Source organism: Anser brachyrhynchus (assembly GCF_964034855.1).
Source record: "Anser brachyrhynchus genome assembly, chromosome: Z".
In the NCBI taxonomy this organism is placed as follows: domain Eukaryota; kingdom Metazoa; phylum Chordata; class Aves; order Anseriformes; family Anatidae; genus Anser; species Anser brachyrhynchus.
Window position 1 is genome coordinate 9,265,851 of NC_137697.1, and position 15,969 is coordinate 9,281,819.

General features: G+C 42.4%; 1 protein-coding gene and 1 long non-coding RNA gene across 11 annotated transcripts in view; one reads left to right on the forward strand and one right to left on the reverse strand.

Moving 5' to 3' along the window:
* The window catches only part of LOC308185138, a 210,939-nt gene that overhangs the window by 155,082 nt on the left and 39,888 nt on the right, over positions 1 to 15,969 (reverse strand). The gene's annotated exons all lie outside the window — the stretch shown is intronic.
* LOC308185134 (uncharacterized protein) overlaps positions 1 to 15,969 on the forward strand; it is a 163,477-nt gene that overhangs the window by 73,431 nt on the left and 74,077 nt on the right. For 3 of the 10 annotated variants that reach the window (XR_013943140.1, XR_013943141.1, XR_013943142.1), the window contains exons 1-2: positions 13,816 to 15,169; positions 15,796 to 15,845. Coding sequence is in view for 1 of the 10 variants with exons in the window: in XM_080572901.1 (XP_080429027.1) it covers positions 15,816 to 15,845 (30 nt within the window). In the remaining 9 variants the exon portion in view is untranslated. Of the gene's footprint in view, positions 1 to 13,815; positions 15,170 to 15,595; positions 15,704 to 15,795; positions 15,846 to 15,969 lie in introns of those variants that run through there. The other 7 variants (XR_013943143.1, XR_013943144.1, XR_013943145.1 and 4 more) reach the window with 3 other exon arrangements.

Below are 15,969 nucleotides of genomic sequence, written 5' to 3' on the forward strand. Positions count from 1 at the left end.
TTGACTGTGTAATAGGGCGTAATGCATGCAAGCGAAAACAAGAGCGCAGTTTTTCCTTCCTGCTTGCAAGGGGAAAGGATTAGCCTGTGAAAAGAATCTCCTAGGGTACAAGACAGATTGAGGAGGGCTGGGGAGTAGTCTTCTCCCCTGAGCGAGTGAGCAAGGCTCAGACTTCCCAGCTGCGTTGCTTCATAGGTGCTGTCAGAGCACAGAAGGGGCATCTTCTGGTCGTCCTCTCTGTTATTTCTCTTTGGCAAGAGACTGAACCTTAAACTGAGGCTTTGAAGACGTCCAAGGCTTCCTTTTTTTTTTTTTTTTTTTTTTTTTTTTTTTTTTTTTTTTTATCTTGCTTGTGTTTTGGCTTTGTCTCTTCCTCCTTGCTAGCTTTCCCACTTCCACCTGATTTTGGCAGCCTCCAAGGGTCTGTGAAGGGATTTTCTGACATGGCCAGCTGAATCAGACATTGGCTGCCTTTGGAGCATGCAGAAGATGAAGTGCTGCTTTCCCAAGGAAACAGGAGGAGAACAATGCAAGATGGTTGATGTTTACCACATTTGTTCTGTGATGAGGATAGTCTTGAGAGGTGGGACAAAAAGATCCTGCCCTTCTGCTAGATATTTTTAGTGTTCAGCCCTAGCTAAGCTTAAGAAGAAGTCTGGAGTTAATTATCTGCTGTGCCTGAGTCCCCTTCCAGCCTTGTTTGAGACAGGCAAAACAAGCTTCTGAGAAGAAATGCCCTTCCTATACAGGAAGGTACTAGGATCTCACCAGTGGGCTCAGCCTATTTTCCAGACAGGGGAATCTACTATTTTTCTGTTTGAGTTATGTTTGCTTATTTAAGTTTCTTCTTGTAAATATTATTTCCTGGGGAAAAGGCCTTTTTTTTCCCTTACTGAACCTTACCACCAGCTACTAGTTTGCCCTATAAATGTAATTTGTATATACAATAAAAACAGGACCAGATGGAGCAGACACATCAGTGTTTTAGTCCCTCATTCTCTCATGTGACAGCTTCTGCCTAGTAAAGCTAATATCTTCTGGGGCGGTTACACTGCAGTGGTATTGTACCTGCATAAATCTTTTCCTCATTTGTTTTGCAGTACAGAAGTAATGGGGACTGTTAATAGAAGACACAGCACTGGTGGGATTTTTATTCAGCATTAATTGTTCTGAAATGTGAGATCTAAAATGGCCTCGATTCTTTTTTAACTTCGCTGATGCTCCTACAGCTGGTTGAAGGGAAGCTGGCTGGTTTTGCAAACAGATTCCTGATGGTTTCCATACTAATTACCTTCTCGTCTGTTACTATCCTGTCAAGCGATTGTTATGAATTACTTTTGACTGCATTTAAGGAAATGTTAACTGCATGCATTTAAATACACAGAAGTCTGGATAGTAAAAAGCTGTATACCTTTGCACTTCCTGTGTGTATTATGGTATATATGTAATATAAGCAGAAATGTATTAATGAACACAGTTAAAAAGGAAAAGAGGATATAAAAAAAGCAATGTTGTACAGTTGAAAGAAAGTGGGTCTGAGCAGCTTAGCTTTTTCAATTATTTTCTTTTGGATATTTATCTTTGTATGTTCATTCCTGTGCATTGAATTCTGGAAGTTACTTGTCTGGCACGAAAGTGCTTCTGGGTGTGAAAATACATACATCTTGGAGTACCCACACAACTGTTGTATCCAGCAAGAAAAAGGTGCACAAGGGGGAATCTGTTCTTACCGCTTCCAAACCCTTCTGCAAAAAAAAAAAAATAGATACCAGTGAATCTGTACGAGTACACTTAGGAAGTCCACACACATTCAAATGTATGTGATTAATTCTGAAAATGATAATTATTTTCAGAAGAGGCTTTTGAGTATTCTACAGAGTGGAACTAACCTGAGGGTGGTCACTTGTGCTTTGCACTGCTGTAAATTTTTAGCTGTCAGGGAGTAGTTTCTAGCTTTTATTTTTTCTTATCTGTGACAGGTGTGCCTGCTGTTCTGAATTTATTTTTATTTCCTTCCCATGCTACATTTTTTGCCAATTTGTTAGATTTTTCATTTCTAAGTAAAGCTTTCCGTGCCATGCTTTCAACAAATAAATTTTAAAAGTATATTGGCTTTAATGATCTCATTCACTTGTGGAGCTGTTATTTGTGTTCTAGAAATGATTTGTATGGTCTAGCGGAACCGGTGTAACTGTATTTAATACTAACTTGATTACCTCTTCTATGTTGCTTTCCATCTAGAGCCTACACTCAAATATACCCACTTGCTTGCATTGATTTCACATGCTCCCATTGACTACGTTAGGATTTGCAAGCAATATATCTAATTGCACTTTTCATTATGTAATCAATAGGCGTATAAGTTAATTGCATAGTTTTACTTTCGTCTTAGGGGAGAAAAAATAAAAATTGATTTTCCGTCCTTCTGACTTTCACAAAATAGGCAGCACAAAACTGTTTCAACGCAGATGAATGTCCAGTGTTTTCAGTAACCCACACTCTCATTGCTCAAATGGTGGAACCAGTTTTTCGTAGAATTGTTTGGATTGGAAGGGACCTTAAAGATCATCTAGTCCAAACCCCCTTTCCACTGGCAGGGATGCCACCTACTAGATCAAGTTGGCCAAGGCCCCATCCAGCCTGGCCTTGAGCACTTCCAGAGATGGGGCATCTACAGCTTCTCTGGGCAGCCTGTTCCAGTGCCTCAACACCCTCCGAGTGAAGAACTTCTTCCTTATATCCAGTCTAAATCTCCTGTCTTCTGGCTTAAAACCATCATCCCTTGTCCTATCATTATCTGCCCATGTAAGAAGTTACCTTCCATCTTTTTTATAAGCACCTTTTAAGTACTGAAGAATTGAAATAATGTCACCTTCTCTTCACCTTCTCAGCCTTCTCTTCTTCAGGCTGAACACCCCCAGCTCTCTCAGCCTGTCTTCATAGGAGGCATGCTCCAGCTCTCTGATCATCCTCATGGCTCTTCTCTGGACCTGCTCTAACAGCCCCACATCCTTCTTGTGCTGGGGGCCCCAGCCCTGGACGCAGCACTGCAGGTGGGGCCTCACAAGGGCAGAGCAGAGGGGCACCATCCCCTCCCTCCACCTGCTGCCCACCCCTCTGTTGGTGCAGCCCAGGACGCAGTTGGCCTTCTGGGCTGCAGGCACACACTGCTGGCTCATGTCGAGCTTTTTGTCCACCAGAGCCCCCAAGTCCTTCTCTGCAGGGCTGCTCTCAGTGGGTTCTCCCAGTCTGTGCTCATGTCTGGGATTGCCCTGGCCCAGGTGCAGCACCTTGCACTTGGACTTGTTGAGCCTCATTAGTTTCATGTGGGCCCACTTCTCAAGCTTGTCCAGGTCCCTCTGGATGGCATCCATTCCTTCTGTTGTATCAACTGCACCACTCAGCTTGGTGTCATCTACAAACTTGCCAAGGGTGCACTCGATCCCACTGTCTATGTCATTGATAGAGATATTAATCTGTACTGGTCCCAGAACAGACCCCTGAGAGACACCACTCGTCACTGACCTCCACCTGGACATTTTTGGTGTGATGTTGTAGTTAGGTGTTGTACTTGCAGATACAGAGTTGTGTTCTTTCTTCTTTGAAGCCGTACTCTTAGTAAAGCAGTGGATTTGTGCAATACAAATTTTGGTTGCCATTCTTTTTTCTCGCTATTCTCATGTCATCTTGAAAGGACCAGACTGGGTGGCAATGTTAGCAGTAGCAGAAAAAAAGTGAATTTCATCCTGTGGTTGTCTGGTGGGCACCTCTCCATATCGTTGATGTAACATGCACTGGAACAGTTCTCAGAAACTGCTCTGAAGCTCCCTGAAAACAATCGCTTCATATACCCCATTAAACACTCAGTATACCATGTATTCCTGGCTCTTGCCTCCTGTCAGAATGCCTCTACCTGTTTCCTGGCTTAGCCACATAAGCTCTTTCTCATTTGCTCGCCTTTCTTGGCACTTCAGTGTGCCTTTCCCCTAGTTTGGCTAGTCAGGCATCCTGCACACAATAACCAAGCTACAACTGCACTGTGACAAGAAGTCCACTTGTCATTGTCATAGCCACGGCTGACATAGTTTATGTGACTGTATCCAGGAGGCTTCAGTTGCTGGTGTGTTTATTGCTTTTTTCAGATTACATATAGATATGGGAATTAGATCACTTCATAATTGGCAGTAAACAACACACACACATTGACTACTTGTGACTTGCTGGCCTTTCGAGATTCCTCTGCATTGTCCAGTCCCAACACAGTAAGAGGTAATGCTTACCTGACCCCTCTGTGTGGGAGTTGTGCTGAAAGATTGCCTGTACAGATTTTCAAGATTTCTGTCAAGTTTAGGTGTGGCAAATGGCAAAGTTACTTGCACCAGCTGTCTGTTCCATTAATGTGGTGGATATAATTGCCCCCTGTAGGAGGGCCAACAGAAAGGTAGTCAAGGTTCCGTAGCTGTGGGTATATCTGAGACTGGGACACCTTGTAAGAGATTTGTACAAAACTGAACATTTGCAGGAAAGAAAGAACCATAGATCTTCAGGGAAGAAAAGAGCAGGGAGTGGACTATGGACCAAGGTTAAATATTCAGCTGATTTGAAATCATGTGGTTTGCCAAGTGGCTATACAAGGGCCAAATAGACATGGCTCTATTCTTCTAGTTAGCCTGGAAGAGCTGGGAGATGTTTTTGCTATCTGTTTCAGCACAGAAGATTTTAAGAGAAGTTCTGAATGTTAATAATATGTTTATCATAGGGCAGCTAAGAACCAAATCCGGACTTTCTTGTACCTTTGTTGACCTCTCAAAGCCAGCGGAGGAGATCATAAGGAAACTTAGCAGAATTTCCTTAAACCTCCAGCCAGGTTATTGATCACATCTGTAGTGGCAGGATGGGTACAGTGACTGAAGATGATAAGCAACCGATTATTTCCCTTTTCTTACAGTCACAGTGTGCTGTATTCCAGCCCTACTTGGCTTAGCACCATTTATCCTTTGTCTTGCACATAAAGTAACCGGAAAGCTATGGGATCAGCTGTCAGTACACAGGGAAAGGAAGGTCAGTGCATGTAATTGAAGGAGGTAGCTATGGTGGCAAATTAATGGCACTTTCACCTTTGGGTTCGGTAAAAATTGAAAATGTGTGGGTTTAGTTAAACCTAGGTGCAAGCAGAGATGATGGTCATTTGGATCTTAAGTTTGGACCAGCTTCTCTTGATGCAAGCTACCAGTAGAAAAGTTTAGAACTGGAATCATGTCTTGGAAGAGTTTCAGAGCTGGAGCTTCTGGGCAGATCACTGTGAGCATTAAGAGGTAACATAACCAAAGCATGATAAGGCTTTTGACACCGTTTCCCACAACATTCTCCTCAAGAAACTGGCTGCTCGTGGCTTGGACTGGTGTACGCTTTGTTGGGTTAAAAACTGGCTGGATGGCCGGGCCCAGAGAGCTGTGGTGAATGGAGCCAAATCCAGTTGGAGGCCGGTTACTAGTGGAGTCCCCCAGGGCTCAGTGCTGGGGCCAGTCCTCTTTAATATCTTTATCGATGACCTAGATGAGGGGATCGAGTGCACCCTCAGTAAGTTTGCAGATGACACCAAGTTAGGTGCGTGTGTTGATCTGCTCGAGGGCAGGAAGGCTCTGCAGGAGGATCTGGATAGGCTGGAGCGATGGGCTGAGGCCAACTGCATGAAGTTCAACAAGGCCAAGTGCCAGGTCCTGCACCTGGGGCGCAACAACCCCAAGCAGTGCTACAGGCTGGGAGAGGAGTGGTTAGAAAGCTGCCTGGCAGAGAAGGACCTGGGAGTACTGGTTGATAGTCGGCTGAATATGAGCCAGCAGTGTGCTCAGGTGGCCAAGAAGGCCAACAGCATCCTGGCCTGTATAAGAAGCAGTGTGGCCAGCAGGTCTAAGGAGGTGATTGTCCCCCTGTACTTGGCTCTGGTGAGGCTGGACCTCGAGTACTGTGTTCAGTTTTGGGCCCCTCACTACAAGAAGGACATGGAGGTGCTTGAGCGAGTCCAGAGAAGGGCAACGAAGCTGGTGAGGGGTCTGGAGAACAAGTCTTACGAGGAGCGGCTGAGGGAGCTGGGGTTGTTTAGCCTCGAGAAGAGGAGGCTCAGGGGAGACCCCATCGCTCTCTACAGTTACCTTAAAGGAGGCTGTAGAGAGGTGGGGGTTGGTCTGTTCTCCCACGTGCCTGGTGACAGGACGAGGGGGAATGGGCTAAAGTTGCGCCAGGGGAGGTTTAGGTTGGATATTAGGAAGAACTTCTTTACTGAAAGGGTTGTTAGGCATTGGAATGGGCTGCCCAGGGAGGTGGTTGAGTCGCCATCCCTGGAGGTCTTTAAAAGACGTTTAGATGTAGCACTTAGTGATATGGTTTAGTGTAGGACTTGTTAGTGTTAGGTCAGAGGTTGGACTAGGTGTTCTTGGAGGTCTCTTCCAACCTAAACGATTCTGTGATTCTGTGATAAAATTTCATTGACATTGTTATTGATCAGTGAGGTCTCTGGAATCCCATGGTCACACTGATGTTGAAAATTGCCTTTCCCCATGTAATTAATATCTAAGAAGTGTTATTTTGGTCACTGAAGTCCTCTAAAAGGGGCTCCAGGGGCTGCGTGGATGAATGTTGTGAGGCGTATAAAGAGAAATTACTGGAAGTCTCAACTGGCATATCCAAAATAAAGTTTGGGTGGAGCTGGGTTTAAAAAGCTGTCTCAGAGCTACTTTTTTCATAAAGACAAATAGACTTGAATAATCTAGCAATTAGGTGTTTGCTGATTTTTCTCTCAAAATAACCAGTGTTTGGGAATAAATTGTGCTAGACATACTGACATTTTCATACTAACTAAGTAGGAGAACTTTGGGAAAAAAGGATAAACACTGTTATAAACAGGATCTGTGATGAGCTACAAATTTTTACTGGCATGCACTGGGGTGATGCCATTAATCATAAGCAGTGGACTTGTGTGTGTTGTACTGATGGCCAAATGAGTGGCAAAAACATTTTTGCCACATACAGTCACATTTTAGGAAAGCTGAGTAAGTTACACCCATCATCCAGAGGGCTCTTTGATAAATTGCACTTCTGAAGCTGCTTGTTGTATGCTAATATGCCAGTCTTCTGAATTGTATTTAAAAGGTGTCGTCCTAAAACAGAAATGCACAAAACCAACCAATAATCTGTTTTTCCTCAAAATGTGGACTTCTAAGCCAAAATCATACCCATGTATGGCAAACAATAATGGCTTAGGAGAGGGGACTTTGACACTTATTACAGCTACAGATGGAAACAATATGTAGTCAAAAATCCAAGAGGGCACATTTCCAATAGTATTAAAGTACTTGTTCCTAGACACAGTAGATCATGAGATATTGGATCTTAATCTCCTAGCATTCCCATATGCAAGAACACTATTTCAAGACATATTAGGAAGCTTTGAGAATGTTTTAATGATCGTTCTCCTTTCACTGACTTTAGTTCTGGCTGATTTCTTAAAAGCACTCTCAGGCAGTTGTTTAAATAGTTGTCCTTCAGCATGAGTGCATACAGTAAATACTGGCAGGTTTTTTGAGGGAGCCTTAACCTGTCAGTACAGATGCCATGACTAAAAGGTAGTCTCATCCCTACTTTTGCCAGTTAAAATTCTTTCCTTCATGCCAGCCTACCACTGGTGTCTCCACTGCTGTTAAAACACGTGTCTTCTGCAGCTAACATGCTTGCTTGACTGTAATGGCATGTGACTAAGGTATCACAGCTGCCAAGCATGCCCAGGTTGTAGAGATGCTTTGGGCACTGTACTTGCAGCTGTCTGAGAGGGCAAAGCCTCTCCTAAGTATGTAACTTGCAGCTGGCAATGTTGCCCATTTATTTTGCACATCAAGAGTAATTTTATGCACCTGGACTGTGAATACAGCTGCTGTAGAACTGGAACAGAACTGGTAAGGTTTGTGTATGCTGCCTCTCCAAGTCTGATGGTTTGTGTAGCTGTACCTGAGCTATCAGTGAAGTGTTGAGTAGCTATACACAGTGGGTTTTGGACAGTCCTCTTTGAGACCTGTTCTGCTTCAACCTAACGGCTTCGAGTGTCCAGGCTAGCCTGGGTATGTCTCTCCCTTGCACCCAAGCTGAGGTCACCACTCCAGGCTGCAACACAGATGCACTGGTGCTTGAATACTGCAAATGCAGAGCAGCGTAACAGTCCTCAGCTCCAACTTTCACAGGACTGCTCACTGCTCAGTACATTTGGAGCTTGTTTTCTTAGCCAGTGTCAATTATTTAAACAGGTCTGGCAGCCTGGCAACCTTCAAATCCCTGAAGTCAAATTTTATTTTCCCCTGACAGAGGTTTTAAGAATAAAGCACAACTCATGGAGGAGTGGAAATCTTTCAGAGGAAGATGCATGCTCCTCTTCAAGACATGCATCCTAGTGACAAATTCATTCCTGTTTCTAGGCCAGGATGCTTCAGAGTTGCAGGCTGTTTTCATATTTTACAGTATGGTTCATAAGTTGTGCTGTCTCAGTTTTAGAAGTTATTTGCAAGCTCATTTGGGTGAATAAAATCTTAAACATATTAAGAAATTGTCCCTGGTTTTCAAGTTTAGCTGATGCATGATTATCTACTGACGTCAAAATGGTAGTGTTAGCTTCATTTGCAAAAAAGTCTGAGTACCTGTGTTGGCTGAAGGAGCTCACACAGGCAGTGACCATAGCTGTCTGTGCAGAGCAGTCCTGATGTAATTTTGGAAGTGCCCATGTGGACCTGAAATGAACTTCATAGTTCTATAAATGTCTATACATCTAGCCACACCCACAAGTGAACTAAGCTATTGGTCAAACCATGGTGGGCTGGGATAGTTCTGACGTTGTCAAGGTTAGTGTAGGTCTCATGCCCAGGGAATGGCAGCTGCCACATGAGGATGACCTTTTGTTGCATTAGCTCAGTTTCCATCTCCTAAACAAATGGCCGTCTGGGAGGGAGGGCACTGGTCCTTCTGCTTGATGCACAGTGTGCCAGTGACTGTGAGATGGAAAACCTACCTGCCACTTTCTCCCCACCAAGTAGTACCCGTGTCCTAAAAGACTGCTGAATTCGAATCAGTATGGTTTTCAGTAGAATGATCCTAAGAGTGATGAAGGCACAGAATGAAGTTGCTTTGGTGCAGGTGTCCTCAAATACGGGGTAGTGTACCCTTGCAACATTCCCAAGAGCTGGAAGGTTGTGCCTGCTTCTGAAGAACACTGAACAAGAAGTGAATAAAGCCAGCTGCCGTTGTATTTCCCAGAGAACATATAAGCAGTAAATTTTACAATACCCTAAATTAATATAAAAAAAAAATCACTAAATTTCAGAAACCATGAAATTGCTAGGCATTATTTAACATATGTGATACTTCAGAAGTCTGAAGTACACTGACAGGAGCTGAGCCGTGGTGTAATCTGTAGGGACTGATATTTTAATGGCAACTTCCAGCGAAGGGGGCAGATGTGGTGTGAGAAACTGCAGGACTGTTATGTATTATGTAAGCACTGATTTGTATACAGCCGATTCTTTCTCTCTTTCTCACTTTCTTTCTCTCTTTCTCTATTTCACTCTTTTTTTTCTTCTCTGAAGAGAAAATAGTGACACCCACACAGTTCCTTTACAATAGCACTGGAAATGTTCTGTTCTATTTTGCATTGCTGGCTGCCATGCTCAGTATTTCCTGTAGGTTTTTAATGCTAAGTATATTTTAATGAAATTAACGATTTAACCACATTTCAGTTTGAAACAGCTGACTGGAAAGAATTTAGTTTCCATGTCTGCTTTCCTTAATCCTGTTGCATAAATGGGTATTTGGACTTTTGCAGTTCAGTGGCAGAAACCCCGTACTCAGCCATCTTCAGTCTCCATTTGAATGTGCGTAAATTCTTGGAATATATCATGGTCCTGACTAAGACCTGGGCTCTGAGTGCCAAGTGTTGTATAAAGCCAGTCTCTGCTCTACAGGATGTATAATCTAAAGAATCCTGTCAAACTGGATTTACTTCTCATTTTTTGTTGCTTTTGTTTCAGAGTCTATTGTATATTAAAAACAAAACAAAAAACAAAACAAAATTTGGAGAGGGTTACTGTCTATCATCTCATTCACCTTTGATTTAATTATGGGCATTATCTGCTTTTCTTAAAACCAGAGCTTCTGGAGCTAGGCTTGCAGAAGAATTAAAATGTGCCAGTTTTTAAAGTGAGTTTACGTTGCATGTAATTAGGAAGACTTGGAAAGAGCATTCTCAGGCTCAAAGTTCATTGACACCAATTATGATGTTAGTCCCTAACTTGTGATTTTTCAATGGTTAGTGATGCAGAATAAAACTTATGCAGCTAAGAATATACATTGCTATCTTGAAAGTAAGCTAAGCTAAAATTCCAAAGAATGAAATACCATCAAAAAGAAAGCCCCGGTGGTCATTTCATGTAATGTGTTACATGCATGTCATCAGTGTCGTTAACTGAATCATTAAAGCTGGCAGTCTCTTTGGCATTTGGTGGCTGTGGAAATACTCCTGTTCTCTGTATGTAGTCTTTGTTGCATTTGTTAAGTCTACTTTTTATTTTGGGAGAGCAGAAAAGAGACAAAACACAGGCAACCTAACGCGTAGGAATGGCTTTTCAAGTGGAAAGGAAATTTCATGGTTCTGGTTTTACACCTGCAAAGTTCAGATTTGTTGGGGCTTGTAGCTAGCAGCATGATTACAAGTCCTTGCATCCGCCCTGTCTATAGTGAGTGCAGCTTTGGAGGGAGGTGGAGTAGTGAGAGTTTTAAACTTGCTTTGCACCTCTTTGATGCCATCTCAGGAAAAGGTATCGCTCTACATGAGACTATGTTCCAGAAAAAAAAGATCATCCCTATTTATAGGAACAAATAATGAAAATGAATATCCACTCTAGTTGGCAATCTCATATCTCCTCTGTTATTCCAAGAGTATTTGACTTCCAGGATTTGTGGAAAATACAACACCAACATGAAAATGTAGTTTCAAACTGTCAAGCTCCAAGGAGTGTTGCAGCTGATAAAGGACATACGATAGCAGTGTTATGCTTGGTTGAGTTCAGACTATGGACTAACATTCTGTCCTTAGAGATGCAACAAAGAGCAAGAATTGCTAGTTAATTTCTCAGCATATAAGGTTATTGACCTTGACTTTAACCAAACTTTCAGACATCTTTCTTATTTCTAGGGCCTACATAAACCACATCTAAGATACTGTAATTCTTGTCTCCTCTCCAAAAATTGCCTTTGCTAGGTACAGAGTGTTGTTTCAAAGCTGCTCCCCGTATCTCCTAATCATCACAGAGAGCTCTGACTGCTTGGTTCAGTTCACCGGGGATAGGAATGGAGTAACACACAATTGTGCCAATGAGTCTGCAGTTAATTTTTCCACATTAAAAAAACAAACAAACAAACAAAAAACACAGAATAAGTAATACCAGACTCCAGGAAAGTCTAAGATTCACAGCTTGTTATTAATGTGCTCTAGCCACACCTTTCTAGAGCTGGACCTAGGCCTTCTCAACTAGAAGCAGATGATATCAGCGTTGTGGTAAAGCAAGAGGCCACACACAAAGTAAAGGAGGCAGGTGCAGTTGTGGAAGGAAATTCAACCTTGTGCAGCAGTCAGAGTAAAAACCTGTGTGTACCAATGCAAAGCAAGGAGGTGCATTGACGATGAACTTCACTGATGAAGAGAGGTTGTTTTCACCAGTATAGAATCTGTTTTTCTCTTTTCACGTCCACATATTTGCTAAGAAAATACAGACAATTCAAAAACAGAGATGAGACTTGATCTGGAACATTTGCAAATTCAGCTCTTGCAAGGCATTCTCCCCTTTGTATCCTCCTGTCATTTCCTCTGCCTTGCGTCTTCTATTTTCTGGGTCTGCAGTGTCAAGTTGAGATACCTGAGGTAACTTCAGTGGTCTGGGAATGCCACGAAAGCAGGCTCAATGACGGCAGCCCAGTGCGCCAGACTGGCTCCCTCGTTCCGCTGAGAAAAAAAAACCCTGTCCTTTGCCTCCAAATAAGTGTTGATAACATAAAGCCTGAGGGACATGATCCGTCTCTGCAGGGCTCCTAGATCAGACTCTGCTTGGTCTCTCACTTCCTCAACCACGTCCGTTCTCAGTCTCATATGCTCACACCTTCTTTTTTTGTCTCTTTGGGGACATGCATGACAGTAGGGCTAAGAATACTTTTGGCCGAGAGCTTCAAAGCTACCGCCGGAGACAGATGCATCGTTCTCGCTGAAGTTCATGGGAGCCGTGTGTCTAAATTCTCCATGCTGCTTCAAGAGTTTCTTTGTAGTGGCTGATCTACCAATACCACTGGAGTACTGCCATCCAAATAGCATGTGTGGTCAACTATATCAAACTGATGAGCTGCTGATGTTATCCTGAATGCTCATTTGACTCCTGCTTTGGGATGCCCTGGTGTGGGCCGGCTTTGTGCTGTCCGCTGCCCTTCCCGTCCCCTGCCTCACCTGAGCTGCCCCCTGCCTGCCTGCCTGCCAGCTTCCACTCGGGGTGAGGATCCTCCCCTGGCCCAGCAAAGCCCTTGCACAAAACTGCTTCACAAGGGGAGTTGTTCAGGGTCAGGGTAAGCAGGGAATGGGAAAGTTTCCTTGAGGTGATTCCATGTCCTTGAGATGGAGGGGGAATATCGCACCTCCTTGCGCCGCAGGTCCCGGCCACACTACAGCATCCCTAAAAGATCTTGGCCTTGTAGATGGAGAACGGGCATGGGCAGACACCTGCCTTTCTTGCAGGAGACTGCAGACTACCTTGCTCCTCCCAGAAGTTCAGTGGTCTTACGATGCCTTTTTTAGTATAGTAAGAGATGGACATGGTACTGGCCATCGCTGGTCTGTACATAATTAAACTATTTTCAGTTTTCTAACTGCTTTACCTGTGTGCTAGTCATTATGTCTAAAACAGCTGGACAATGTACTTGTTCCCATCACTGATCCTTTATGGTTTTCAAAGACTCCATTTTATTGAGAATAATAAAAGTGGAATTAGGATGCAAGTGTCTGTGGTCTAGGTTTTATGCATGGATTTAGTGTACACTGCTGTCTTGTATAAAAATCCTTGTACTGTAGTAGTAATGAGAGTAATAGTGGTAGGAGAATTTAAAGGGAACAAACTCTAATTTTGCCATTAATAACATAATTGGCATCTGGCCTGGCATTTCTCTTCCTTCAAGTCATCCTGACTTAAGTTTCTCCCAGGTTTATTCTCACACTCATGAAAATATACACTAAGCTTTTTTTCTGAAAAGTAGGGACAGAAATACCTACATTGCTTTAAGTGTGGGGGGTTGTTTGTTTTTTCCCCTAGTGCTGTTTGAAACTAAAGGATAAGCCTTTACAATCTGCAGTTCTGGAAACCTGAAAATCAAGCCAACTTTGATTTTGCATTTTCTCTCCCTTTTGGACAAAAAGAAATCTCCTTCACCCCCGTCCAACAACAACAATTAAAGAAAAAAAAAGTCCTGAATGAAGAGCATGACTTTATGAGAAAAATATCTTAATTTGAACTTCTTTTCTAATTATTATAACTCTTTCCTCCCATTGTGATGATTTTATTAGTGTTTTTTTGTTGTTGTTGTTTTTGTTGTTCTTTGTTTGTTTTTCTGTGTTTTTCCTGTGTGCTTATCCGTTAATCTAAAAGCTGCTTAGATTGGGAGATTTTTGTCTAGTAAGGTACAGAAAGTGTTCTGTGAAAAGGCAACTGGAAATTCTGCATGCTTGTGGAAGACTTCTAGGTTTCATTGGAAATGTGCTACTGCCAGCCAGAATTAGTTGCCCTAAGGGAACCACAGCTGTATCAACAAGGTACTTCTCTGTGCCTGAGGCCTCAAATGCTGCAGACATTGTTAAATATATTTGTTTTCTTTTAGGATTTTGTTTTAGTTTTCAGTGTGCAAAAAACCTGCAACAAAAAATATTATGGGCTGATTTAGGTAATACTTCAGCTGTATTCATCATAGGTACAAATGGTTATTTGGTTGCTGAGAAGAAAGTCTGGTTTAATGTCCCAGGGATGGGACAAACTGAAGGTGACTTGGACGTGTTGCAGAGGGGATACTAATGTGTTAATATTATGTAGATTTAAGGCACCAAACTTCTAGTCTTTAATACTCTATAACCACTCTTCTGTAGAGCTGGTTGCCCTTCTTCTATAGGGATGAGGGGAAGACAGATATTTAGGGAAGTGTTAAGTGTCTTCCGTCATGGAATTACCAAACGGTGAAAGAGTAGTGGCTGGAATTAAATTTGTTTGTTCTGTAGCTAATTTACTGGGAAGCTGCTATATATGGTTGTTGTTCTGGGAAGTGCCACTACTGCGCACTGTCAGAGACCAGCCCATTTCGAGACTGGAACACCCTGAGAAATCTGATCTACACTTGAAGTTGGCCCAGCTTGGAGCGGAGGGTTGGACTAGGTGACCTCCAGAGGTCCCTTCCAGCCTGAATTATTCTGTGATTCTGTGGAAGGTTCCCCGGTCTATTCAGGGACATTGTCCTGTAAAGCCTCCATCTGGCCACATGCTAATCTTTGACTGCATTGGCCGCACAGAGAACATCAGCCTCTCCCATGCTAAATGCGGCAGGTGAAGAGAGAAAAGTTACAGTATGTGTGCAACTCATATGGTAAAGCCGTGTCTCATTTAATTAGCAAGCCACATCTTCTACAAAAATTTAGAAGGGTTAGAGATGGTAAAAAAGAGCTTCTCTGCTCTGAGAACAAAGCCATCAGGAAACACAGGGAGCTGGCTTTGCTGTGGAAAGCAGTGTATGGTGGGATTTCATTACCCTGCACCTGACTGAAGGTGCTGGGTCAACAAGTGATATTCATTTGTCATCACTCTAACTCTTTAAGTGGTAGTGGATTAAAAGTATTCTGCTTCTTCATCGGCAGCGAAGGAGAAAGTATACATGATCGTGGTTTGAGTTGGGAATAGAGCATCCAGCATTTATATTTGGCATACAAAATGACAGAAAAATAATGACTTTGGAGCAAAGCCTCTCTTCCCAAATCTGAAAATCTGTAAACTTGCAGCCCAAAGTAAAAGCAATAGCTATAAAACTCTCTTTCCCATTGTATGGTATTTACTGATTTATGGTAAGGTATACGGATCTTAGCTGCCGTTCAATAGATTTAACACAGCTGCATAACCCTGGAAAATGTCATGTCCTGAACCTTCTTTTTTTGCTCATCAGGTTGCAGGGGAAAAATAAAATGTCCTGTAATCGTAGACAGGACGGGAGCATCTGCCTAAATTAGGCAGGCTCACAGTCCCAGTAATTTCTTTTCTGCTCAGTTGAATGCTTGGTATGTAGTAGCAGACACTTATCAACTAAATGGGCCTGGCTTTGAAGAGCATTCCCCAAGGAACTAGTTAAATATGGCACTCAAAGGAAAGCTTTAAAAAAAATAATCAGAATTGTGTTTGTTTTCTTTAAACTGTTAATCAACATCATCTGTTGTTCCTAATGGGCAACTAATAAAGACAGTCTTAATTCCCGAGAGAATAATGCATGTGGCATCCAATAAAGTTAGTGCAATAGATGTGCAAGTGCAAAAACAAATCAAAAGCTTTTCAGTCTGTGTGATTACTGCAATGCAGCCGAAGGGACAGGGAAGGCACAGGTGACAGTAAGAAAAGGAGGAATTTCTTTCATGGCTATGAAAGGAAAATTGTCTTAATTATTATTATGACATGCTAATTATTTGTCTTTGTTTACCAGGACTTTCAAAACTAAGAAGGATGGATCTCTTTGGAATTCCATATTCCACGGTAAGTTTCACATTATGTAATTTTTTTGTTTGTTTGTTACTAAGGTATTACTTTAAATTTCAATTATCAAATTAAAATTGTAATTTAATTTACTTCAAATTGCCTTTTATTCATATGGTAGAAT